The 26,523-nt window shown below is 46.2% G+C and overlaps 2 protein-coding genes across 3 annotated transcripts; both read left to right on the forward strand.

Annotated features, from left to right (window-relative positions):
- Positions 1 to 973: 973 nt before the first annotated feature.
- On the forward strand, positions 974 to 19,973 carry RAB5B (RAB5B, member RAS oncogene family). Its single transcript, XM_036086614.2, has 6 exons — positions 974 to 1,079; positions 14,435 to 14,697; positions 15,813 to 15,964; positions 16,230 to 16,352; positions 16,899 to 16,992; positions 17,322 to 19,973. Exons 2-6 carry the CDS (start codon positions 14,535 to 14,537, stop codon positions 17,435 to 17,437), a joined length of 648 nt encoding a protein of 215 aa, XP_035942507.1. The 5' UTR covers positions 974 to 1,079; positions 14,435 to 14,534; the 3' UTR covers positions 17,438 to 19,973.
- A 785-nt stretch (positions 19,974 to 20,758) lies between these two features.
- SUOX (sulfite oxidase) lies at positions 20,759 to 26,166 on the forward strand. 2 transcript variants are annotated; one of them, XM_036086612.2, is made up of 4 exons: positions 20,759 to 22,044; positions 23,513 to 23,569; positions 23,837 to 24,014; positions 24,253 to 26,166. In XM_036086612.2, the coding sequence occupies exons 1-4, from the start codon at positions 21,803 to 21,805 to the stop codon at positions 25,660 to 25,662; spliced, it is 1,887 nt and encodes a 628-aa protein (XP_035942505.1). In that variant the 5' UTR covers positions 20,759 to 21,802; the 3' UTR covers positions 25,663 to 26,166. The 2 variants fall into 2 exon arrangements, with proteins under 2 accessions (XP_035942505.1, XP_035942506.1); XM_036086613.2 differs by lacking the exon at positions 20,759 to 22,044 and adding an exon at positions 22,109 to 22,758.
- Positions 26,167 to 26,523: the final 357 nt, after the last annotated feature.

Here is a 26,523-nt window from a genome sequence, read left to right on the forward strand (position 1 = left end):
CACTTTCCCCACAAACCTGAATCATCCCCTGCACACACACACACACACCCCACATACATATACATACAAGGTGGCGGTTCCAGAATTTCAGAGACTTAGGAGGGACTTAGGAACAGCAAAGTGGTTGGACGTGGGTTCCATGGGAATTCGCCTTGACACTGAATTTCCCAGTAAGCTCGTCGTTTTTCCTTTTTGTTGCATATCACGGTTTTCTAAAGATATTTTAATCACATTTACATACGACTCAGAATATATCAGTTGTCTGTATGACAAATTATTATGGAGGGGGTTAAAGTCTCCCCAAGCTACCACTTCTTGGAGTTGCCTCGGTCTCAGCCCCACCAAAAAACATCTCAGACCGCCGGCGCTGGCCACCCCAAAAATTCCTGTCCTCTGGGGCCCCACAAAAAGGAGGCCGCATCGACGAGAGTGCCACTTAAATTCCCAGGCTCCGGTTCCTCAGGTGAGATGCTTCTCTTTACGCCGCCAATTTGTCATAGAGGGCGGGGCCCCAGGGTCAGTCCCCGCCAAATCCGGGGGGAGGGGCGAAGGTCAGCAGCGGCCCTCCTAAGGCTTCTTTCAACCCCGCCTTGCCTGCCATTCAAGTTCCGAATCTTCCCAGTACTGGTTAAAGCTTCACTTTGACCCGCCTCCATCACTCACCTGATTAGATGTTTATGAGTCAAAAGGCGGGGTCATGAGGGTGTCGAGATATTATTGGTTGACATGTACGCCTGTCAGCAGTGCACCGCCCCCCGTCTCAGAAAGCTCGCTCTTTAATGGCTCCTCACCTCGTCCATCTTCAGAGTTTCCCTCTCTATATTGGTCTGGGGCCCCGCCTGTCCAGGCCCTCGCTCGTACTCGTTGGTGATAGCGCCGGAAGAGGCCCGCCTTTCTCCAGAGGATTGGCGGATTAGTGCACACACCGCCCACCCTTGATGTAGGCGGGTAATCGTGCTATTGGCTGGGGCCCCCGCCCCAGGACGAGAGGAGGAGGAGGGGCAGGAGGGTTTGGTTGAGCTGCAGCTGTTTGTCTGTTCGACACAGGCTTGGGCCCGACGGGGGAGACGGAGCCCCAGGTACCGGGCTGATGGAGCCTACAAGGGCAGGGGCGGAGGCGCCCGGGAGAGGAGAACAGTCTGGCCTGAGAGCAGAGGCGGGTCTGGGCCTCAGCGAGGGGTCAGAGTGGCCCACTGGAGAGGGGAGCAGGGGGCCGGGCCCCCGCAGGCCTAATGGGGGCGCTGAGGAGGGGGTCGGGCGGGCTGGGAGCCCGAAGTTGGTGAGGCCGGGAGGCGGCCGGGTTCTGTTGGCGGGCCAGGGGCCGGCGCGGGAGGCCCCGAGCTGTGTGAGGGCAGGGGCAGGCCTCATTGAGCAGCGCTGAAGAGGGAGGAGCTGGGGGAAAGGGCCGGGGCCATGGGTGAGGTAAGCCCATTTGCCGGGAGGTGAGGAGGGGTCAAACCTGACGCCCGGTATGCGAGGGTAACCGGGGCTGGGGGTCTCGAAATGACTAATTGGAAGGGCCTGAGAAGGCTTCCTAGTTGGGTAAGGGCCATTCTCTTCAGGGAAAGTGACTATTATAAAAATAACTAGGGTGCCCCTGACTTGAGTCGAGAGGGATTTGGGTTCATTGAGGGAGAACGGAGGCAAAAGACGAAAGCTTTACTAATCTAGAAGACTAGTTGGCGAAGTGGCCCCAGGGCCTGGTATCAGTTACGGGAGCTTCTGGGAATGCTCAAGGGTGGGCCGGAGGATCTGGGTCTTGGAGGACCCACTCTTTTGTTCCTCTTCGTATCGAGATGTGGTAACCTGAAGTTTTTGGGTACTCCCGGGGTAGCTAATGAAGACAAAAGTTAAAAAAAAAAAAAAAATTCTGTGGCTGTTGGCCGTTCCAAACTCAGCCCCTACACTTTCCCTTGGCCTGAACTGGTTTAGGGTGCAGTATCTGTTTCTTGTTACCAGCCTCAGCTGGGTTAGGGTGCAGTCCTGTGAAAGAGCTAAGAAGTTGGATTTGGGGGGTGTTTGTTTCTTTCTCGCTTAATAATCTGCTGTATGGTGGATACTGTATCTCTGACCTAGAAGCAGGGGATCAGTGATTTTATTATCCGCACTTGAAAGGGGCTTAGAGATCCCCAGCCACCATGAGATCTTCTGACCATAGTTGGTGAAACTTTTGTGGGACTTACACTTGGGTATTTCCCAGGCAGGTAATGGTTAGGTGGAACCAAGCCTGGAAATAAGAGGTTGTATCACTGAGGAACGGATTTGAGGAAGAGTGAGAAATTCCATTCCAGAAGGTTGGCATCACCCCTGTTCTTTGTCTACTTCAGGAGCCCAGGTTTCTGTGCTATTAGAAAGTTGGGTCAAATGCCTCAACAGTGAGGCATTTGAGGAAGGGGGTGAGTAGAGAAAAAGAAGATGGATTACTAAGGCACAGGAGTCTACCCTCCCCCATATATTTTTAATGGTCTGCTGACTTCTTTAGTCCCCCGTAGATTGGAGTTTATTGGATTTTCCCTTATTATACTTCCTCCTTTTACCTTTTTATACAAATGTATTTTATAACTACATTTCCTCTGAATTACAAAAGTGGTATGTACATATTATAAAATATTCAGGATGTACAGAAGTGTACAAAGTGTAAATCTTACCACATATTCCTGTCTCATTTGTCCAGAAAGGTCAGAGACTAGAGACAGCAGATCAGACTAATCTCACTTTGCTTTGGGGATGTGCCACCAAAGGCAATTCTGTTTTCACGTTCTCACCAAACTCTGGTCTCTCATTCTTTCCAGTTTTCCCTTCTGGAATGATACTCTGTTATTTATTGTGCTCCTTTTACTCTCATTTTGTCTTCCTTCTATCAAAATCAGACAAGCAGAGAGGTGTACTCTAGGTTATCCTTAAAACACACAAAGTGCCCCCTGCCCCCAGTTGTGCACCAGGTATCCTAGGAAATGCCCAAATAGGTAGCCAGTACTTTTTTCTCTTTTATGGGCAGCAAAGGAACATTAGGTGAATCATTTGTTTGGGAGAATTATTAGATCTTTGCAGAAGTGAGGAATTTGAGACCTCTATCTTCTGGTTCATGGTCTGTGCATGTTCAGATTATATAACTGTCCTTTCATTAACCTAAAAGATGATGATGGTTCTCCTAAAGGGCCTCTGTATCTGTCTTTCTGTAGTGATAAAAGAAAACTCTCAAGTTTCTCTGGATTTGAAATTGTTTCCTCTAAAACTTCAGTATAGTTGGGACATTTCATTCTACCACCTTATTAATTGAATTTGTCCTTACTGGCTTTAGAAGGCTCTAGTGTGCCCAGCCTTTGTACAGTGCCCCCAGAAACTTTGATTATGTACCCCGAGGAGTTTTTATTTTCCTTCTGCAAAGCCAGTCCTAGAGAAAATTGTGTGTGTGTGTGTGTTAATTGTCTCTATAGGCTTTGCCATTTTCTACATCCTGCTGGTATACCTGTCCCTTTCTTCTATACTTTTTTTTTTGCTTTTCCACCTTCCTTTTTTTTTTTTTTTAATTTTTTTTAAGTAGGCTCCACGCCCAGCAGGGTTGAGCTCACGACCCTGAAATCAAGACTTGAGCTGAGATCAAGAGTCAGATGCTTAACCCACTGAGCCACCTAGGTGTCCCTCGACCTTCCTCTTAATCAAAGTCTACCTTCAAGAAACAATCTGACACAGATCGAGAGTTAAAAACTATTTGGAGAAGAGGGCTTTCCGCTTATTCTTCAAGTCATACTTGATTACAAGTTATACCTTATAACTCTTAGTTTTCCCAGGAGCAAGGATTGCTTTTCTATAGTTTCCTTGTTTTTATGCATTGATACGAATTTGACTTCTGAGGAGGCATAGGGTAGGAGAAGCAAGTGTATAAGCTGCTCCCTAATCCTAAAGCATTTCAGATTGGAAAGTAACCAAAGTGTTAGACAATGAACTTAAAATAAGGAAATGCAACAGCCCTCTAGGAGGAAGGATACCTTAAAACCCTACACAATACACTCCCACTTCCCAAGAGTGTTGTAGGAAAGATTTAGTCATTGAACAGTAACTGAGCTGAGTAAGGAGCCAACCAGGTGAGCAAAGTGTATGCAGATTTCTGGGCCAGATTGTGGCTGTGGTTTAGGGGCAGTGGGTACCTTTTCAGAATGTTCACTAGCTCTGATGGTTTGGGTTTTTTTTTAACTTGTGTTTCTCAAGTTCAGGAATTAATAGAGATAATGTCCCAAAGTTTTTGAACAATTAACATTAACTGAAAACTCAGGGAACTTTAAGCCACAGTTGCTTCAGTGTTAGGGTGGGAGGGCCGCATATTGGATATGATTAGGCCATCTGAGCATAGTAACGGGTGACAGGAAAAGCAGTTAGCCCATGTGAGTTGCAACAGTACTTTGTGGGCTGGGTCCCAAGGGGGCCCTCCATCCAAGGGAGATCACAAAGAGGCCAGGGAGAGAATTGGTTTTCTGAAGACTATTAAAAACATTCCCAAATGGAACTGAGTGAGAAGCTATCCAGATGACACAGAAGGGGAGGAATAGATGAAGGAGGGAAGCAGGACTGCTTTAGCATTAATTAATTTAGGGAGCATTTAATGAACCCCTACTAGGGACCAGGCATTGTGCTGTGCTCTGGAGAGTCAAAATGACAAAAAAAATAGTCACACTTCTTGAGAAGTTCATAGTTCGGCAGAACAGACACACACAATTAACTTATATAATGTAGTAAGTGCTGTGATAGAAATATCATCTTAATACTGCAGGACCCCAGAGGAAGCAGTGATGAATTCTGCTAGGGTGAGAGGGTAATTATGCAATTTTACAGAGAAGGTGACATTTAAGCTTGGCTTTAAAAGATAAATTAGGAGTTTACTAGGCGGACAAAGTGAGGAAGGGCATTCCTGTCTTTTCTAGGTCAATAATAAAGAACTTGTACTACCATGCTGATAAGAGATAAGCATGCTTTTTACCTTTTGGGGAAATATAAGGGAGAGAGTGGGGAGAAGTGGAAGGACTCTCATTTAAGACCATGACTCATTAGTTAAGCTTGGATAAACACAATGAAAGAGCTGAGCCAAGTAGTAGAACTCTCAGTTCAAGATTTTAGTAGTTTTGGGTTGAGACTTGAAGGTATTTACTGGCTTTTGCCCTATCTTCCCTAATCAGTAAATCTCTTAGATTAGTCCCAAGGTCCACAGACGCTTGTAAAAGTTACCACTCTTTCCCTGTCATCTTCCATTAAATTATTTCCATTTCAACCATCCTGGCAGGGTTGGTGAAGACCTTCTGGAGAGGCATAGTAATGAGAGAGTTCTGTTAAAAGACTGTGGAACTGGAATCCAGTTCTCAGGGAAGGCCTGGGTCTAGCTACCTTGTTTTTAGTCCCAAGGAAGTACTTATCTAAACTGAATAGAGGCAGAAACTAATCAGTCTGAACTCTTCTTTCTGTCCTGGCGTCCTCTGCAGAGTTCAATTCAGAGTTAGCATCTCCTGCTTCCTTAAGAGGTATAGTGGTATATTAAATTAGGAGTACTTGCTAAAAGGAGATTTAGCTGTCTGTATGAGAACACCTGGCAAGTTGATTAACATTATTTGTAATAGCTGTCTATATGGTAATACTGGCAAGTTGATTAATATTATATGCCTCAGTTTCCTTACCTGTAAAATACAGACTGGACTAGACCTCTAGACCGCCTCTTAACTGGGAAACTGACCTTATGGGGCTGACATTTGGGTGTGGGCTAGACTCCAGTGGCTATATATCTGGAAGTTAGTCTCTCTTAATAGGTAATAGACTTCTAAAGGCTTCATAATGTGGTTGACATAGAGACTCAAAGATACCATGTAGAGGGGGGCCTGAAGAATAGTCTTGCTCTAGCTGGGATCAGCAAGCTAAGAAACCTTTCCTATTTATACTTTCCTGAGCTGCTAGGGGTGCTGCCCACACTCAAGAACTTGCCCCTTCATCCTCCACCTTTCCCCTCCCCAGTGGGCTGATGCTGTGGTCGACCCTAAGTCCTCCCTAGTTAATGGTCATTTGATAAACCTTTTTTGTGGAGCTGCACATCGAAGGGAGGTCAGATCTGATTTTTTTTCTCTTCCAAACTGAAAGGGTTGAAGGGAAGAATAACTTCCTTGCCCTCCTTTTTTTTTTGCCTCAGGTTTGAAGGTAATCACACCACTTGGCTGGGTGGCTGTGGTTTATTTTTTGTCTTTGAATGGATCGTTGGCTTATTGTCAACTCTTAGCAAAAAAAAAAAAAAATCACCACTAGAAATCATTTGAATTTTTTTTTTTTAAGATTTATTTTTTATTTGACAGAGAGCGAGCACAAGTAGGGGGAGCGGAATGCAGAGGGAGAGGGAGAAACAGGCAGGGAGCCTGATGCAGGACTCAATCCCAGGACCCTGGGATCATGACCTGAGTCGAAGGCAGACGCTTAACCAACTGAGCCACCCAGGTGATTCAAAGAATCATTTGAATCTTATGTATATTTCACTTCTGTACCCCTGATCTTTTGAGAGCCTAGCTATTGCATAAAAAACATGATACCCGGGGCGCCTGGGTGGCTCAGTCGTTAAGCGTCTGCCTTCGGCTCAGGTCATGATTCCAGGTCCTGGGATCGAGCCCCGCATCGGGCTCCCTGCGCCGCGGGAAGCCTGCTTCTCCCTCTCCCACTCCCCTGCTTGTGTTCCCTCTCTCGCTGTGTCTCTCTCTCTGTCAAATAAATAAATAAAATCTTTAAAAAAAAAAACATGATACCCTTATATGCATGTTGAGATTAAAGATCAAGGCACAGTGATGGGCAGCCCATCAATTACTGTGAACAGGGAAGGTAAGACCTATTATTGAGGTGATACATTGGGGTAGGAGGTAGTTTTTTCTTTTTTTTTTTTTTTAAGATTTTATTTATTTATTTGAGAGAGAGACAGCGAGAGAGGGAACACAAGCAGGGGGAGTGGGAGAGGGAGAAGCAGGCTTCCTGCTGAGCAGGGAGCCCGATGAGGGGCTTGATCCCTGGACCCTGGGATCATGACCTGAGCCAAGGCAGACGCTTAATGACTGAGCCACCCAGGCACCCCAGGAGGTAGTTTCTTCTAACCCAGTAGTTCCTAATCTGTGATGATCCAAGGTTGCTTAGTAGTAAGAAAGTTTGCTGATTGTGTCTGGGCTCTGGCTTAATTTATTGTCGGGGGCGGGGGTGTGTGACAGGTTTTGCAACGTGAATGTGTTTGTGACTGTTTCCTATCTCCACATTTCCCCTACTCCCTACTGTTTTCCCAGGCCTAGAGCCATGTGTCTGCCTATGAGAATTCAGTCCATTCTAACTCCCATGTTTTCTTACTGTAAAGTAGTAACATTGAGGCTTAGTGTTCTGCCCCTTGGATCACATCCTTTGAAATAGATGAAAATGTGAGCAGATAATTGGGGTGCCTGGCTGGTTCAGTGGGTAGAGCATGTGAGTCTTGATCTCGGGGTTGTGAGCTCAAGCCCCACCTTGGACGTAGAGCTTACTTTAAAAAAAAAAGAAAAAAGAAAAAAGAAAATGTGAGTGAATAAGTCAAAGAATCTAGTAACTTTTCCTGTTGTGTCTTAAGAGTATAGCATATATATGTCACCTAAAGGAAACTTGATCAGCTTATCATCTGTAGTTTTTTTTTCCTATGGTGTCGTCTGTTTTCTAAAGTGTGTAGCGTTATGATGGCCTATCTTTTGTTATGAAACAATGTATATGTAGTGCCACATAAATATGTTTTAAAAAATAATTCCTCACAGATTCTGAGAAACTCTAAGAGAAAGAAATTTTTTTTTTTTAAAGATTTTATTTATTTTTTGACAGAGAGAGACACAGTGAGAGAGGGAACACAAGCAACGGGAGTGGGAGAGGGAGAAGCAGGCTTCCCGTGGAGCAAGGAGCCCGATGCGGGGCTCGATCCCAGGATCCTGGGAACATGACCTGAGCCAAAGGCAGACGCTTAACGACTGAGCCACCCAGGTGCCCCAAGAGAAAGAAATTTCTTTTTTTTAAATAAAGATTTTATTTATTTATTTGAGAGAGAATGAGATAGAGAGCATGAGAGGGGGGAGGGTCAGAGGGAGAAGCAGACTCCCTGCTGCACAGGGAGCCCGATGCGGGACTCAATCCCGGGACTCCAGGATCATGACCTGAGCCGAAGGCAGTCGCTTAACCAACTGAGCCACCCAGGCGCCCCGAGAAAGAAATTTCTTAAATGTACCCAGAAGTTTGGAATTGAATTCAAATTCTGTTCTTTACTACTTTTTCCTACTCCCCTCCCTCCCCAAAGATCCTTACAGATAAGAAGCTAGGGCTCAGAAAGGCAAAGGGAGTTAAGTAGCCTAAGATCACAGTGGGTTACAACTGGCAAAACAGAATAAAACTCAACCTTGCTTGATTCCAAAGCCCTTACCGACACCACAGGGGACTGCCCCAGTCTAGTTTAGCTTCCCATTTTCATAATTGCGTCATAACTTTAGTAGCAGGGTTGGAGAATCCTCTGACCCCTGAAGAGCTATATTCAGCCCTCAGCTTCATTTCATCTAGAAGTGCTATAATAGTAACCATAGCCTATAGGCTGCCCAGAAACTTGACTTTCTCCCATTCTTATTAACCCATCTTTCATTGTCAGGCCTCTCCAAAGCAGTGTTTTTTAAACTTTTTTTTTTTATCATGACTCATAATAAAACATTTCATATCATAATTCAGTGTGTGTACATAAAGTGAAACATTTTCACAAAATGATTCTTATTATTTGCAATACACTTGTTATTTTTTATTCTATTTCTTTTTTCTTTTTTTTTCCCCAAATATTCTGATCATGATCCACCAAACGATTTCAAGGTCACTGTTGGTTTACAGCTCACAGTTTGAGAATGAAAAGAGCTAAAGAACTGTGACTAATGGTTAAGAACCTAATTAAGGGGCACCTGGGTAGCTCAGTTGGTTAAGCCTCCGACTCAGTTTCAGCTCAGGTCATGATCTTGGGGTCGTGGGATCCTGCCTGTTTTGGGCTCCATGCTCAGCGGGGAGTCTGCTTGAGATTCTCTCTCTCCCCCTGCCTCTCCCCCCTGCTCGCAAGTGCTCTCTCTCTCAAATAAATAATCTAAAAAAAAAAAAAAAGGGCGCCTGGGTGGCTCAGTTGGTTAAGCAACTGCCTTCGGCTCAGGTCATGATCCTGGAGTCCCTGGATCGAGTCCCGCATCGGGCTCCCTGCTCGGCAGGGAGTCTGCTTCTCCCTCTGACCCTCCCCCCTCTCATGTGCTCTCCCTCTCTCATTCTCTCTGTCTCAAATAAATAAATAAAATCTTTAAAAAAAAAAAAAAAAAACCTAATTAACTGATTCTTGCAGTACTGGTTCCCAGAATTTAGGATTTTGTGGACCAACTTATTTATTTATTTTTTAAAGATTTCATTTAGGGCACCTGGGTGGCTCAGTCGGTTGAGTGTCTGCCTTCGGCTCAGGTCGTGATCTCAGGGTCCTGGGATCTGGTCCCACAGTTTGAGAATGAAAAGAGCTAAAGAACTGTGACTAGTGGTTAAGAACCTAATTAAGGGGCACCTGGGTGGCTTAGTTGATTAAGCCTCCCACTCTTGATTTCAGTTCAGGTCATGATCTCGGGGTCGTGGGATCCAGCCTGTGTTGGGCTCCCTGCTCAGTGGGGAGTCTGCTTCTTCCTCTACCCCTCCCCACTCATGCTCACGTTCTCTCTGTCTCTCGCAAAAATAAATAAAATCTTTAAAAAAAAATAAAGATTTTATTCATTTATTTGAGAGATAGTGAGAGAGAACAGGAGCAGTGGGGAGAGGGAGAAGCAAGCTGCTAAGCAGGGAGCCTGATGTGGGGCTCAATCCCAGGACCCCCGGATCATGACCTGAGCTGAAGGCAGATGCTTAACCGACTGAGCCACCCAAGCGTCCCTAATTTATTTTTTTTTTAAGATTTTTTATTTGAGAGAGAGAAAATAGGAGCAGGGGGAGGGGCAGAGGCAGAGGGAGAAGCAGACTCCCCTGCAGAGCAGGGAGCCTGACACGGGGCTCAATCCCAGGACCCTGGGACCACAACCTGAGCCAAAGGCAGACGCTTAACCAGCTGAGCTACCCAGGTACCCCTGGACCAGCTAATTTAAATTTGAGAGTTTTGCTTTCCCATATATGGGTATTTAGAAAGCTTACTACTGCCTATCAACACCATTATTTTTTAAAACATTAAAAATTATTTAGAAAGCTTTTATTTTATTTTTAAGATTTTATTTACTTATTTGACAGAGCACAAGCAGGGGGAGCTGCAGAGGGAGAGGGAGAAGCAGGCTCCCTGCTGAGCAGGGAGCCCGATGCGGGGCTCGATCCCAGGACCCTGGGATCATGAACTGAGATGAAGGCAGACATTCAACTGACTGAGCCACCCAGGCGCCCCTAGAAAGCTTTTAAATGTATGTCCTAAAAAAATTAAAAATTTATATTTCCTGTTTAAAAAAAATTGTGTAGAATGAAAAAAATCTGAGTCCTTCACATACCACCCTCCTCAATCCCACTCTCCTCAGAGGTTGAGTATGTATCCTCCCATACTGTTTTTTCTTTCTTTCTTTCTTTCTTTCTTTCTTTCTTTCTTTCTTTCTTTCTTTCTTTCTTTCTCTTTCTTTCTTTTTCTTTCTTTCTTTCTAAAGGTTTTATTTATTTATTTGACAGAGAGAGACACAGCGAGAGAGGGAACGCAAGCAGATAGAGAGGGAGAGGCAGAGGGACAAGCAGGCTCTCCCCTGAGCAGGGAGCCCGATGGAGGGCTCGATCCCAGGACCCTGGGATCATGACCTGAGCCGAAGGCAGACGCTTAACGACTGAGCCACCCAAGTGCCCCTCCCATACTGTTTTCTATACAGAATTTTGTTTTACAGAAATAGGATTTAACCATGTGTTTTGTTCTACAACTTTTTTTTTTTTTTTTTAAGATTTATTTATTCGAGAGGGTGAGAATCTCAAGCAGGCTACACACTGAGTTGGGAGCCCAACGCAGGGCTCGATCCCACCACCCCAAGATCACAAACCCAGCCGAAATCAAGAGTCAGGCACTTAACCAACTGAGCCACCCAGGTGCCCCTCTACAACTTTTTAAAAATAGGTCTCAGAGGTTTTTTTGTATAATATATATATTTACTTTTGAGAGGAAATTAATACTAAGTAAGAAGTTAGGGACGCTGCTCTCTCTGCCTGATGCTCCCCCTGCTTGTACTGTCTGTCTCTCTGACAAACAAATAAAATCTTAAAAAAAAAAAAAGTAAGAAGTTAGAAATCTTGTTATAAAGAATATTCTTTTAATTGGATAAATTTAGGGGCACCTGGGTGGCTCAGTTGGTTGAGTGTCCAACTCTTGATCTCAGCTCAGGTGTTGATCTTGGGGTCGTGGGTTCAAGCCCCGTGTTGGGCTCCATGCTGGGTGTGGAGCCTAGTTTAAAAAATTTTTTTTCTTGAATAAATTTAGCTTTATGAAAAACTTGCTATATTGTCTCTATTTCTTATCATTTCATCATAAATCACTGAAAACTTCATCACAAAATAGCCTATGTATATCTGGATTCTTAGGACTCACTGGCCTGAGGAATATAAAATACCCAGTAGAATCAGAGTAATTTCTTACATTCCTCTATCTTAATCCAGTCTACTTTGGGACTTTTCTGAGTTCTCACTTCTATCTCATTCCCGTTAACTTCCTCTTTACACTTTTGTTTTTTCTGTTTTTTTTTTCTCTACTTCTTATCAAGTCTGCTTTTTAGGAATATATTAGTTAAAATTAATATTGAGATATACTTTAATATATTAAGTTCATCTTTTCTGCGAATCAGGGCCACTAAATAACAATACTTATTTTTTAACACTATGCTAAACACATCTTTTCCTTAATCTTCATTGCTACTCTATGAGGTAGGCAGTTTTTCCATTTTATAAAGGTGGAAGGCAAGGCTCTGAAATTTTCTTGATGTCATTAGTAATGATTAGTAGCTTAATATTCATTGAGCACTTGTCAAATACTTATATTTAAATTATTTCTGTTACCGGGGCACCTAGGTGGCTCAGTCGTTAAGCGTCTGCCTTCGGCTCAGGTCATGATCCCAGGGTCCTGGGATCAAGCCTCACATCAGGCTCGCTGCTCGGCGGGAAGCCTGCTTCTTCTCCCTCTCCCACTCCCCTTGCTTGTGTTCCCTCTCTCGCTGTGTCTCTCTGTGTCAAATAAATAAAGTCTTTAAAAAAAAATTAATTCTATTATTTAACTCTCACATCAGTTTTATGAAGTAAGTGCTCATAAGGCTATTATCCCATTTTACAGATGAAATGAATGCACAAACAGATTTAGTAACTTGCCCAAAGCTTCACAGCTAGTAAGCAGAACTGTAAAAATAAACCCAGTGAATTGGACAGTCTTTGTTCCTCTGCACTGCCTCCTGTATGATTTTTCTGCTTGTCTGTCTTTACTGTCTTTTCTAGCTTTACTAGAATTACAGATTGTTACTAGAATCAACCTTGAAGAAAGAAAAGATTAATTTGAACAAAGTACAACCCAAGTAATGCTTAGGTTTTGGACAGAGGTTTTGCATGCTCTGATCATGCTAATTCCTTTCAGTCTCATAGTCCCTTTCCCCTCAGAGTCAGAATGATGAAATACATTCAGTTTTGGATGATTAGACTCTCAAGAGTCTCAACCTCTGTCTCTTCCTCCACCACCAACTTTCCAAGCCTCTTGAAAGGTAAAGATAGGTAGTTCAGTTTATTTTCATCAAATGTTTATTGCTTGAAAATTTACCCCTATGGGGCGCCTGGGTGACTCAGTCGGTTAAGCGTGTGAGTCTTGATTTCGGCTCAGGTCATGATTTCAGCGTCCTGGGATCAAGTCCCATGTCCACCTCTGCACTCGGCACAGGGTCTGCTTAGGATTCTCTCTCCCCCTTTCCCTCTGTCCCCCCCCCCCCCCCGCTATCTCTCTAAAATAAAATCTTTAAAAAAGAAAAAACGCCTACATCATCCTCTTGAGACTCCTGCATGTGTTTAGAAGGTACACCCTCTTTCTTTGCCTCTAATATGGAGGGCTACAGCTGTTAGGCCCATTTAGTGTGGAGAGTTATCTAATCCCTAGGCACCTGGAAGACAGCTGCAAGTTGAGAGTAGGTCAGGCCTACTGATTCTTCGATTTGATAGATTCTCAGACTTGGAGAGGTGGCAGGAGCAAAGTGAAAGAGTGGATGCTGAATGTGGTCTGTTGGTTGTCTGTGGTCTATTTTTCTACTCACCTTTGACCAGAAATGAGAAAGGACAGATATTCTGGCAAATAAACCCTGGTTAGGGTTTCAGAAATGTCAAGAAGACTACTGGTTATGTATGAAGGATACGGAACCAGAAGCTACCCCCGCTCTTAGGGAGGGGTGACTCCTCTCATACCCCTAGAGTAAATCTTTCATTTTGAAAGCTAGAAAAAAGATGGCGGTCAGGGGGAAAGACAGCACCAGGATACCAGGGTATTGGGGATCTAGGGCACCTGTGGGTGCATTCGGGTGTTCTTCAGGCCAACTAAAAGTTGATTGGTTTGGGGGTGCCTGGGTGGCTCAGTCGGTTAAGTATCTGACTCTTGATTTCAGCTCAGGTCATGATCTCAGGGTTGGGAAATGGAGCCCTCTGTCAGGCTCCGTCCTAGGCTTGGAGCCTGCTTAAGATTCTCTCTCCTCCTCCCTCTGCCCCTCTCCCCCTCCCCCCTCTAAAAATGGGGGAAAAAATGTCTCAAAAGTTGATCGGTTTGCTGTTTTTTGAAGACCTGGGGTGGGGGGGCCTGGGTTGAGCATCTGGCTCTTGGTTTCAGCTCAGGTCATGATCTCATGGGTTGTGGGATCGAACCCTGTGTCCTGCTCCAGGCTCAGTGGGGAGTCCCTCTGCCCTTCCCACTCACGTTCTTTCTCTTTCAAATAAATAAATCTTAAAAAAAAAAAATTGAAGACCTGGTGGGGAATTAATGGGAAATAAACTTATTTCACACAGTTTTCAGTCTCTCCATTTCAGCTCCCTTGGCAGTTGAGGATTATGTAGTAGGGCAAACTCCACTTCAGATGCAATTCTTTTTTTTTTAATATTTATTTGAGAGAGAGAGAGAGGGCCTGATCCCAGCACCCTGGGATTGTGACCTGAGCCAAAGGCAGATGCTTAACCAACTGAGCCGCCCAGGTGCCCCCAGATGCAATTCTTACTGTTCCCCATTCTTACCACTGAGCGTCAGCTGCCTGGGACCCTGTCAGTGGGATAACCTTTTAATGGTGGATGATTTTAATTCAGTCCTCCTAGGAGCAAAGAAATGAAGAGATTTATCTTTTCTCTAAAATGGATTGCAGCTGCAATGTCCCTGTGTTTAATTTTACCCACTTTTTTTTTCTTGCAGGACTGTTGAAGTCTGAAGTCCCCTCCCCTTCCCCCTTCCCCCCTTTGCCGCTTTGTGGCATCCCCCTCCCTCCACCCTTTCCCATTCTGATAATCTAGCCATGACTAGCAGAAGCACAGCCAGGCCCAATGGGCAGCCCCAGGCCAGCAAAATATGCCAGTTCAAATTGGTCCTGCTGGGTGAATCTGCAGTGGGGAAGTCTAGCCTGGTATTACGTTTTGTCAAAGGGCAGTTCCATGAGTACCAAGAGAGCACTATTGGAGGTGAGTACCTCAGGGAAAGAAGAGGCTCAATGTTTAGTGAGGCTTTTGAAGGGAGATCTAGGTACCTGTCTGTGGTGCTGGCCTTTTTAGCTCCTTGGAATGGAAATCCTTTATAAAACAGAAAAAAAACTGCCATAATGACAAAAAGTAGGTATATGTTTGTCTCCTTGCTTCCTAGAAGAAAATTAGAAAGGTTGACCATTGCACACCAAGAAAATCACTAATTTTTTAAATCTCAGTTTGTCTTCATCCCACTTTTTTCTTAATCCATTTGAGGTTCAGTTGAGTGTCACCTTGAGCAGGGTTGGTTTAGAGCAATGATTCATAATCAAAAATGTATTTCAGAATCACTTGGGAAACATTTTCATCCTGTCATGCTTGGGCCCTATCCTAGATCTACTGAATAGTATTGGAAATAGAGTGAGATTGGTGGAGGTATAGACATGTATGTTGGGAAAAGCTCCTTAGATGATTCTGATGCACATACCTCGTAAAAGAGAGGCTAGAACTAAATACAAAAGATAAAAGGCATCTGCCTTTCCCACCTTTGCTACCTTATACCTTCTGCTACTCCCAAAATAGGACTCTAGTTCAGTAAAAGATCTTTTATGAGAACTCCCATGTTACTCCTTCCCTGCTTTTACTAGTCACCTTGGAAATGTGTTCTTGGACCAGCAGAAGATTATATAAAAAAGTAACAGCCAAATAATATTGATAATGGTGGGATTTGCCATCAGGCTTTAAAGTCTTCTAATTAATTATTGATGTGACCTCTACCTGAAGCTTATTTTCTGTCATCATCTCTTACTCCTCTATTTTGGTTAGAAGAGAGATGACTGGTGTAAGTGTCAGTTCTTCTCCCTAACCCTCATAGTTTATGTGCCCCCATTCCTTAGGTAGAGAAACTTCTGGCAGGAAGGACTTAGCCAAGGGCAGTCTTAATCCTGCTTCTAGGACCTATACATAAGGAGGGGAATGCAAAACCTTTTCCTTAGCTCAATGACCTGGGTGGTGACTGGTCTTAGACAGAAAATGGAAATATTGTGAAGGGGGCTGGGATTTTCCCATTGACCCTCCCACTTACAACTTCTTACCTTCCATTCTCTCATCCGTAGCGGCCTTCCTCACCCAGTCTGTTTGTCTAGATGACACAACAGTCAAGTTTGAGATCTGGGACACAGCTGGGCAGGAACGATACCATAGCTTGGCCCCCATGTACTACAGAGGTGCCCAAGCTGCCATTGTGGTTTATGACATTACTAATCAGGTAAGTGGGCTGAGAAGATTCTCTTGCTTTTATTTAGAGGAATTAAAATAGGTGGGGAAGAGAAAGCTGGTTCTTGAAATAGCAAAATAAGAATATAAATTACACTTTCAAGTGCTGGTAAGACTGAGGTAATGAATTACAAAGACACAAGTGGTTTCAGTGAGGGAAGCCTGCCTGGGACAGGTGAGTTTTGAGACTCGGTTTTGAAGATGATGGACCTGGATTGGCAGTCATTCTGGCCAATTCTTCTCTTATGTTTTCCTAGGAAACCTTCGCCCGAGCAAAGACATGGGTAAAGGAACTACAGCGACAGGCCAGTCCTAGCATCGTTATTGCCCTGGCGGGAAACAAAGCTGACCTGGCCAATAAGCGCATGGTGGAGTATGAAGTAAGATGGCCCAGAGAATCCCTCTGTAACACACTCCCTCTGTGCTTGGGACCTTTTTTTCATAAACCTGCCCTCTCTGAAAACCTCATCTGAGGACATTTATCATCTCATTCCTCAGTTCCACACCAAGTTAAATACAGCAACACTGTGACCCTAATGACAGCCAGGAGATTTTAGAGGAGACAGAAGAAAATTCCAGAGCAGAGGGGTAGGGAAATACCAGCTATGGGGGTACTGATGTGAAAACGGGAAAGAGGGAGCAGTTGAATTTGAGGTAAGGGACTATTCAAGTGTCACAACCTAAAAGCCCCCAACCAACTCACCTTCTTCCTCATAATTAAGATTCCTGACACCTGCTTGTTGGATTAAGCTGTCTAGACCATGAGTTATCCTTGAGGGAGTTGTCACCAAAATATGGGTCCAGGGCCAGGTGGCTCAGAGGGGCAATTAAAGGGAGGGAACCTAGGATATTGCCTAGCTCTGGTGCTACATGGGAGTGGAAAGGCAATACTGCATTCTGAGTACTGGTGCACCCACCCCTTGCAGGAGGCCCAGGCCTATGCAGATGACAACAGCTTATTGTTTATGGAGACTTCAGCCAAGACAGCTATGAACGTGAACGATCTCTTCCTGGCAATAGGTAAGGTCAGAGCAGCCTGGGATCTTCCTGTCTTTTTCCCTTGCCTCTAGACAAGATCACTAACCCAAGTCATAAGGGTAGAGGGGAGTGTCTCCCCTTGTGAAAACTTTAGTTATGGAAATATCTTAACTTTCCATTATGACCTCAATCCTTTGGCTGCGGCTTTAGCCCCCTCATCTTCAATGTAGTTTACAAGTGAACCTTCCCCTCTTCAAAACATTCTTTTAATCTCTCAGATTTCTCCCTTCCCCATCTCTCCCCTACCCATAGTCCTTTGGAGGGATGAGTAAAATCGACCATACTTTTTTCCCTTCTCTTTTTATCTCTAGCTAAGAAGTTGCCAAAGAGTGAACCCCAGAATCTGGGGGGTGCAGCAGGCCGAAGCCGAGGCGTGGATCTCCATGAGCAGTCCCAGCAGAACAAGAGCCAGTGTTGTAGCAACTGAGGGGGTGGCTAGCAGCAAACAAGTATGGAGCTAGCACGAGAGCTAAGAAATAACCTCCACCCCCACCCCTCAGCACACAGCCCCTACGGTAACAGCACACTGAGCCCTGGCTCCCAAGGGCTGCCTCCTGACAGCTCCGTCATGGCACTTTTTAACGCTTCAGCAACCAACACCAGGCAGCTGTTGCCACTGGCCTCCTACCCCTACTCTGGGGCTTGGGGGTCAGATCCCCCAGGACTTAACCTTCCAAAACAAACTTTCTTCACTTTGTATTATAGGTGCAAGACAGTGACCTACTTATCTTTCCTCCTCTTCCTCCTCCTCATTTTTTCAGAAAACATTTTTTGTCTCCTGCCCCTTCCCCTTCTGCTTTTGGTCAATCCCTGTTCTTGATCCCCTTTTCCTCCTCTCCCCAGGATGGAGAAGGTGGTGAACCCAGGAACTGAGGAACGAGGTTTCCAGTTCAGTCACATTAAGGGCCCTGGGGGAGAGTAAGGCTCAGAGCAGGAGGGAGTAAGGAAACAGGTCCTTTTTTTTTTTTTTTTTTTTGGTTGGAGTTTCTCATATTTGAAAACACTGCAGTCTCCATGAGTTGGCCTTGTGGAGGGTGTTTCTACGTAGAGGTGAGAAAGGGAAGGCAAGCTCTCGGGGACTGGGTAGTTGTGTTGTTAGCTAACTGGGCAGAGGTGGAGAAGGTGGAGATGCAGTGTCACCTATGGCTCTGGAACTGTTCCAAGGCCTAATTTCCCCCTCACCCAGCCTCTTAGGTAGCTCCTCCCCCATAGTGGGGGAGACTCTGGACCCCAGAGTCCTCCAAAGAATCTTCACTGGTTGCCTGCATCTTTGGCTCTGCTGTGATCTAATTAGAGGAGGGACCAGTTTCTGATACCCATCCTCTGATTTATACATATGCATTTTCCCCCCCTCTGGCCTTTAGATGGCCTCAGCCCCAGCCACTATATTCCCCTGCAGTTTGCACTTTAATTGGTGGTAGTTCACTTGGGATACTTGTTTTATGGGGGGTTTTGATTGATTTACCTGCCCTCTCACCTTTTTAATTAAATGGAACCCAAGGTAGTATATATATGAGGTTTTGGGAGGGGCTGTAGAGAACAGGACCAGTGGCAGCTACTCAAGCCCAGTCTCCACTGCTTGCTTCCTCCAACTCTGATTCTTAACCTATATTCTTGCTAACCTAGCTCTCGAGTATAGGTTTGCCTTTCCTGGGTAATTAACTGAGCAACTAGAGAGCGGTCTCAGGATAGCCTAGGCCATGGTATGGGAGTGAAGAGGGGTCAGGCAAGAGGGAGGAGTTTTCTGTCCTTTCCTAAGGTTCATGTTCAATGATCCACCCATTACCATGTCTTTTCTACTTCCCTGTAAATAGGTATGATCTTTATTCCCACTGTACAGTCTGTTCTGTCCTCCACCTCCCATCAGGCCCTATATCTTTTCTCCTTTGTTAGTATCTTCAGTTTAGTCCCTCCATCCTTATCCTCATACCCACCCCCAGCCAGTGGTTTAATCCACGTACCACTAGGGGCTAATACCACAGAGGCCTACTTGTGGCCCCCTCACACCATAACACCTGTTCCTGTGGATAGGGGACAACTGGCACTGAAGGTCCATCACAGCTGTCTCACATCACCAGGGGACGTGGGTCCTTTCTAAATCTCTAGCCACTCTTCACATCCTTCATCAGGTATTTTAGGATGTCTTTGGGAAGCCATCAAGGCAAGAGAGAACTCTAAACTCCTTCTTGTTCCAGCCCAGAGTTTTGGGAAAATTGGGGGAAGTAAGATAGGAAAGGTCACAGTGACCTAGGATTGGAACCTTTCTACCCTTTGGTTTACAGACTGCCTTCTGTCCCAGAGCAGCTGAAAAATCCTTGGAGCTGAGACTCTGAAGGACCCAGCTTAGGTTCTTCCACTTAAGACTCATTTCCCTTCCTTTTCCAGGGGCAGCCTTAGTTCCCGTGGCCCTGAAACACACATACATTTTCCCCTTCCTTTCCCAGCACCTACCAGCCTCCCAAAGCACCCAGTGTGTCCTTATAAGTGGAAGAACTAGGATAGCTCTCTTAAATTCCTTAGAAATGAAGTTTTTTTGTTTTTTTTTTTTTCCTCTGTGCATCTTTCCCCATGGAACAGGAGTGAAGTGTTTCATTGCCTTGGGGCTGGGAAACCATTTCTCCAGGCTTCTTCTCCCCTCCCCAGCCCCCTCAGGAACAGGATTGGCCTTAGCTTCTGGGCCTATCTGCTGCCTTCCTTCTATTTCCTACCAGCTCTTCTGCTTTCCTTTGAGCTCTCTTGGGCTTGGGGGTCTTACTTTTTATTTCCCAGCTCTTCATTTTTTTTCTGATCAGTTTTTTTTTGGGGGGGGGTGTCCTTTTTTTCTTCTTCTAAGAAAGCATTTGCCTTTTTCCCCTTTTCTTCCTCTCCCAACATAACAATCGTGGTAACAGAATGCGACTGCTGATTTACCGATGTATTTAATGTAAGTAAAAAAGGAAAAAAAAAAAAAGAAAAGAAAAGTGTATTGGAGTGTTGCTTCTTTTTTTTTTCTTTTTCTTTTTCTTTTTTTTTTTTTTTTTTTGCTATTTTTCTGTCTGATACAAGAAATTTGGAAGAAAGGGCATCCAATGTTTTATTGAATCAGAAACACACCCTCTCCTACATCTTGGTATCTCCTTATTCCCTTTAATCTTTTCTTGAATAATGACATAGCCCAATTTGGAAAATATTCCCTTTATTGCAGTTAAACTCCTATTCCCAGGCCACTAGAGAGCTCATCAAATCCGACCTAGCTTACTTTTTAGGCCTCTTAATGAAATATATATTGGCGGGGGAGAGGGGTGTCTATGGATCTCTGGGCAGACAACGGTTGAGACTGGAGGGAGAGGTGGTATTTGTGAATCCTTTGAAGTATTATGCAAAAGTTTATGTGCATTTCTCCAGCGAAAGGGTGCATTGCCTTGTTAGTATCTCAGAGGGGTCCATGTTAAAGAAGGTTAAAAAAATCATTAAATTTGTGTTTTTAATTGATCATGTGGCTTCTACCCCAACAGGAAAATTTCTCCTAGATCTGCTCTTTTTTTTTTTTTTTCTAGATCTGCTCTTGTTTGCTACTGTACTTGAAGCCCTTCAGTCCATCACAGTCTAAGTGGAGGTGGATGGGGGAGAATGATACAGAGAAAGATTGGGTATTGTTGCAGAAGGACAGGAAGGAGGACTGGTGTCAAACAGAGCTGGCATTGCAGTCCCATCTGCCAACTTACCAACTGTGGCCTTGATCAAGTTACTTAGCTGCTCTCTGCCTCAGTTTCTTCTTCTGTAAAATGAAGAAAAGTTGAGGTTTAAGTGTCAATTATATAAAGTATGTGTGGGGCACACAAGGTGACACTGTTATTAGGGAGAAGTCTTATCCTGTGGCTTCAGACAGTCCCTAACTGATTTCTCTGTATCCTTGGGCTGAGCCTGTTTTTCAAGGCTGGTAGGATAGGTTGGGCATCATACCTCGCCAAAGATTTAATTGAACACAGCTGAGTTGGAAGTCTTTCTATTTCCAAAAACCTCTGGGCCAAAATCACCTTTTACCTGTCAATTCCCTTTTCCATCTCTTAGTACTCCCTCCAAGGTTCCTTGATTCCTGGCAAAAGCTCTAGTTCACTTTAGAGCAGAAAGGGAGGGGAAATGATCTTCCAAAATTAAAGATGAAGACCTTCACTTAAAGGTTGTAGTTCAACCTTTTGAGCTCTAGGGGGCAGTGTGGACACGTTTGCCCCAGGTTCACAGCCAGCCAATAACTAAGTTTTCAGTCCCGCACCAAACGGTAAAGGGTAATTGCAAACGTCTTGGTGCTCTCTACTCTGAGATTGAGAGGGATTATAATCCTATTTTGGGGTGTTAAGATGTTATTGCTTTCGTTATGACCAATGATTTTTTAATTGACTTAACTAAGGAAAAAAAAATGGCTAGCTATATTGTTGGTTCCATAATTTGGGAAGAAAATCAGAAAGTCCAAGGGAACTCAAAGTCTTTGAACCACTATTTAGGCTTCACTCCTGCTCTTGTTGGATATAAGAGAATCGAGCGCTTGACCTTGTTTTCACTAAAAGACAAACAAGGCTGTTGAAGTTGCAACACAAACGTTTGTCAAAAACAGGGTAGAGGCGGAGCTCACCGCCGGGAGAAAGCCTGCTGGATTTCGAGGCCTCTTCAGTGAACGCACCTTGTGTCTCAGCTGTAGGGGCAGGGTGGGGGCATCTCAAAACTTGCCACCTTCAGCCCAACCTTTGGAGTCCTCGTCACCTTACATTGCCCGGTTCCGGACAACAGTGAGGGTCCCATTCCTTGTCGAGTGGGGATGGAAACAAAAAACAGTCTTAGCTCGGAGCTCCCCTCGTGGCGCCCTGCCTGCCTCAGGCTCCAGGAGGCGGGCACAGCAGCTGGGAGGCGGCCAGCGGCCAGCCAATGGCTGGGGGACGAGCTGAGAGGCGAAAGTGGTCCTTCATTCTGGACCAACGTCACGGTGCTGGCCCCGCCCCTTTGCCAGCCGTCGTCTGGAGCCGGGCGGGTAAACCAGCCGCAGAGCGGACGCCGAAGCCGGTAAGGGGGTTGGGGGGCTGGGAGAGGGAAGAGGTGGAGGAAGGGCTGGTAACCTGGGCGACGGCCGGGGCCTTGGGGCCCGGGAGTGCTCCGAACCCCGTGGGTTCGAACAAAAACTGCCGGTACCGCCTCCACTCCTGCTGCCCAGCTGCTACGAGACACTGTTGTGCCAGCAGCTGGGCAGTGGCAGGGGACTGGGTGCTGGTGCTCTGGGGCTGGATATACCCTCCTACCTAAAGTGCCCCTGGGGAGTAAGGGGCCACCACCCGCACAAGGGGTGTGGCATCTGTTTTGGAGCAGAAGGTTGCTTCTCCCAAACCTGGGACCCTGGGCTGACCAAGTTCACCTGTAAGTCAGCCCTACTTGCACCACTCCAGCCTGGTTATTATAAGTAGGCTGCTGGCGGCGAGGTAAGGTGGGAGGGAGAGGGAGGATCTCAAGGCCCAGGGGTAAAATGCAGACTCTGCTCCTGCTCCTATTGCCTTCGCCCTCGCAGTTTCCCTGCCCGCCCCCCTCTTTAGCATTTCACCAGCAATTGGGACTTTTCTCACTCTTCCCTATTTTGGCATTCCTGGGGTCAGTGATCTGCTCAGTGCTCTGAGGAAGGAACTGCTGCAGGGCAGAGTGGAAAAATTACTTCTTCCCTAGCGCATCCCCTGACACTGTGGCCATTACTTCCCAATTTGCTGAGTTCACAGGAATGGCATAGACAAGGTAGGGGTGGGGACCCTGGGTTGGGGTCCACTTCCCAGCTGGGTTCTATTTTCTTTTTCCCTAAGGTTGGTAGAGGAAAGGAGGGGACTGAAAGGCCTTCAAAGACAACATTATTACTTGTTTGCTCCTCACAGCTACTCTGCTAGGTAGATCTCATTTCACAGATGAGACACAGTTTTGAGAGGCTTGGTATCTTGCCCAGGCAATGGGGCTGGTTAATAGCCGGGCCGGTTTCACAAACCCAAAACAGTTCGATTCCAGAATCTGAGCTCGTTCATCCCATTAGGCTACCACTACCTTTTTCACCTTTTTTTCCCTATCTAAGTTAGTCTGCCCCTCAGTTGTCCTCTGCTGACTTTGGAGATAATAAACCAGCAAACTGGACTGTAGATATTTTGGCTTCTGTCCTTTAGGCCCTTGGCCCCAAACATTGTTCTCTGTAGTGGACAAAGTAGAGAATAGAGGGTGGGAGATAGGTGATTCTAGAAGACCAACCCCCTCCCTCCAGCCCCATTCCCTTCCATCCTGTCAGCACAGTCTCTCTGAAGTCCTTTAGGTTTTTCTCTAAGGACCCATTTGGACACACACACACACACACACACACTCCCATCCTTTGGCCTCATTACCACAGAAAAAGTATCCTCATTTGCCAGGGAGTTCCTTGTTTACCTTCTTCCACCGGTTTCCTCAAGTTGCCCTAATATCATCCCCTTCCAGAACTCCCTGTCTTGATCCTGGAATCTTTTTCCCACAGGTCTGCCACAATGCTGCGGCACAGGGCTGTGATCTCACGTCTCCGACAGGCCTGCAGGTAGGCCATCAGATCCTAGAACTCGTCTCCTAGCCCTTACCTCCCACCCCCAGTATCTTTATGTTTTATCTACCAGATAAGATAGTTGAGATGGTGACTACCAGGAAGGAAAGGGAAAGCCATAACTCACCCATTTGCCCCACCCATCCCTGGACAAACAAAGTCCCAACTGAGGGAACAAATGGCCAACCTGGTAAACCCCAGGCCTTCACTGTCTCTCTCATATGATCGGAAGTGTGCTACTAAGAAGACCTCTCTCTCTTCCAGGCTCCAGTCAGTCCCCTCAAGGCTCTGCATTCGGGCCTGTTCTACAAATGATTCACTTCAGCCCCAGTGCCCCAGCCTTGCCTTCTCTGGTGATAACTCCAGCCCTAGGGGATGGAGAGTCATGGGGACTCTGCTAGGCCTTGGTGCAGTGTTGGCCTATCATGACCACCGGTGCAGGGTAAGTGGGGAAGGAAGGGACTTCACTGTCAGAACAGAGGGGCCCTACTAAGCTCCCCAGCCAACCCAGGCTATTAACACAGAGCCCATGGTGATACTGTCTTCCTGCAGAGTAAAGATGGAGTCTGCTACCTCTGTTTCACAGTGGCCATGACTTTATGGGTTGGGTCAGGGTGAACTAGAGTGATTCCTTCTTACTATTTATGTTTCTTTTTGCCTTACCCCTGCCCTGCCTGCAGGCTGCTGAGAAGTCACCACACATATACACGAGAGAGGAAGTGAGATCTCACAGCAGCCCTGAGACTAGGATCTGGGTGACTCTGGGCTGTGAGGTGTTTGATGTTACAGAATTTGTGGACCTACACCCAGGAGGGGCATCAAAGCTGATGCTAGCAGCAGGGGGTCCTCTAGAGCCCTTCTGGGCCCTCTATGCCGTTCATGACCAGCCCCATGTGCGTGAGATACTGGCTCAGTACAAGGTCGGGGAGCTGAGCCCTGAAGACAAGGCACCCTCCACTTTGCAGACCTCTGACCCTTACGCTGATGATCCTATACGTCACCCAGCCCTGAAGGTCAATAGCCAGCGCCCCTTTAATGCAGAGCCCCCCCCTGAACTGCTGACAGAAAACTATATCACACCTAACCCTATCTTCTTCACCCGGAACCATCTGCCTGTACCTAACCTGGACCCAGAAACCTATCGCCTGCATGTAGTAGGGCCACCTGGGTGTCAGTCACTGTTCCTATCCCTGGATGACTTGTACCAGTTCCCTAAGCACGAGATCACAGTCACTCTTCAGTGCGCCGGCAACCGACGCTCTGAGATGACTCGGTTCAAAGAAGTAAAAGGTCTGGCGTGGAATACTGGGGCCATTAGCACTGCATGCTGGGCTGGGGCACGCCTCTGTGATGTGTTAGCCAAGGCTGGTCACCAGCTCTGTGAAACTGAGGCCCACGTGTGCTTTGAGGGACTGGACTCAGACCCCACAGGGACTGCCTACGGAGCATCCATCCCTCTGGCTCGGGCCATGGACCCTGAAGCTGAGGTCCTGTTGGCATATGAGATGAATGGGCAGCCTCTGCCTCGTGACCATGGCTTCCCTGTGCGGGTGGTGGTTCCTGGTGTGGTGGGTGCCCGCCATGTCAAATGGGTGGGCAAGGTGAGTGTGGAACCAGAGGAAAGTTACAGTCACTGGCAGCGGCGGGATTACAAAGGCTTCTCTCCATCTGTGGACTGGGACACAGTAGATTTTGACTCAGCTCCATCTATTCAGGAACTTCCAGTCCAGTCGGCCATCACAGAGCCCAAGGATGGGGAGACGGTACAATCAGGGGAGGTGACTATCAAGGGCTATGCATGGAGTGGTGGTGGGAGGGCTGTGGTCAGGGTGGATGTGTCTCTGGATGGGGGCCTAACCTGGCAGGTGGCTGAGCTGGATGGAGAGGAACAGCGCCCCCGAAAGGCCTGGGCCTGGAGGCTATGGCAGCTGCAAGCCCCTGTGCCAGCTGGGAAAAAGGAATTGAACATTGTTTGTAAGGCTGTAGATGACAGCTACAATGTGCAACCAGACACGGTGGCCCCAATCTGGAACCTGCGAGGTGTGCTCAGCAACGCCTGGCACCGTGTCCACGTCCGTGTCACCCCATGAGAAGGTGAAATGGAATTACCTACTCCCGGAGTCATTTTCTCAACCTCTTTCCATACCCATCCTTTTCCCTCCTTACCACAGAAAAACCTTTCCTTTCATCATCACTTCTTGGATGACAACCCTGTACTGTGCCTTCCTAAACCACACATAGATACACACATTGCACATTTCCAAGCAGGCACCAACTCTCCCGTGACACTATGTTACGTAACTCCTGTTGTGCCAGGAGTTGAGAGCTGCAGGAGCAGGGGGCTAGAAGGGGGGGAAATTCTGTAAACAAGGACTCTTCTCTTCCTACCCCACCTACACTTCTAATGTATATCACCATTTTATTTTGCTTTTCTTCTTGGGAGTCTTCAGAGAATGTGTGTGGATATGTGTAAGAAAAGTGTATGTGCAACTTTCTACTGACTTTCTGGGTTGCCAAGGGTTGCGAGGGGTGAAATCCTGCCCCTTTATAGTTCCACTTTTCTAAATACATCAATAAAGTGTTTAAGTATACAACTCTGAAGAAAGATTATGACTTTTGGGACCTCTTAAGACTGGAGCGTGAGCATGTTGCAGGAGGGAGGTGCGCTGGTACTGGAATACGTAGTGAGATAATCCAAAACAAGGTGGGAGGAGAGAAGGGAAGCTGGTGCAGGGACGTCAAGAAGTGGGACGTCCTTCTCTGAGGTCGGCCGTCATCTGTAGCGTTGCTTAGGTGACTGACCTCAGAATACCTCCAAGAGAGATTTTAAAAATTGACATTATTAAGCTCCTCCCCGCCCCTCCCCATTCCTACACTTGGCAGGAATGGCAAAGAATGCTGAGAGGTTAAAAACAGTATTCTCTTAGTAGGGGCAGGGCAAAACTTGGCAC

This window comes from Halichoerus grypus, chromosome 6 (assembly GCF_964656455.1).
Source record: "Halichoerus grypus chromosome 6, mHalGry1.hap1.1, whole genome shotgun sequence".
NCBI lineage: Eukaryota > Metazoa > Chordata > Mammalia > Carnivora > Phocidae > Halichoerus > Halichoerus grypus.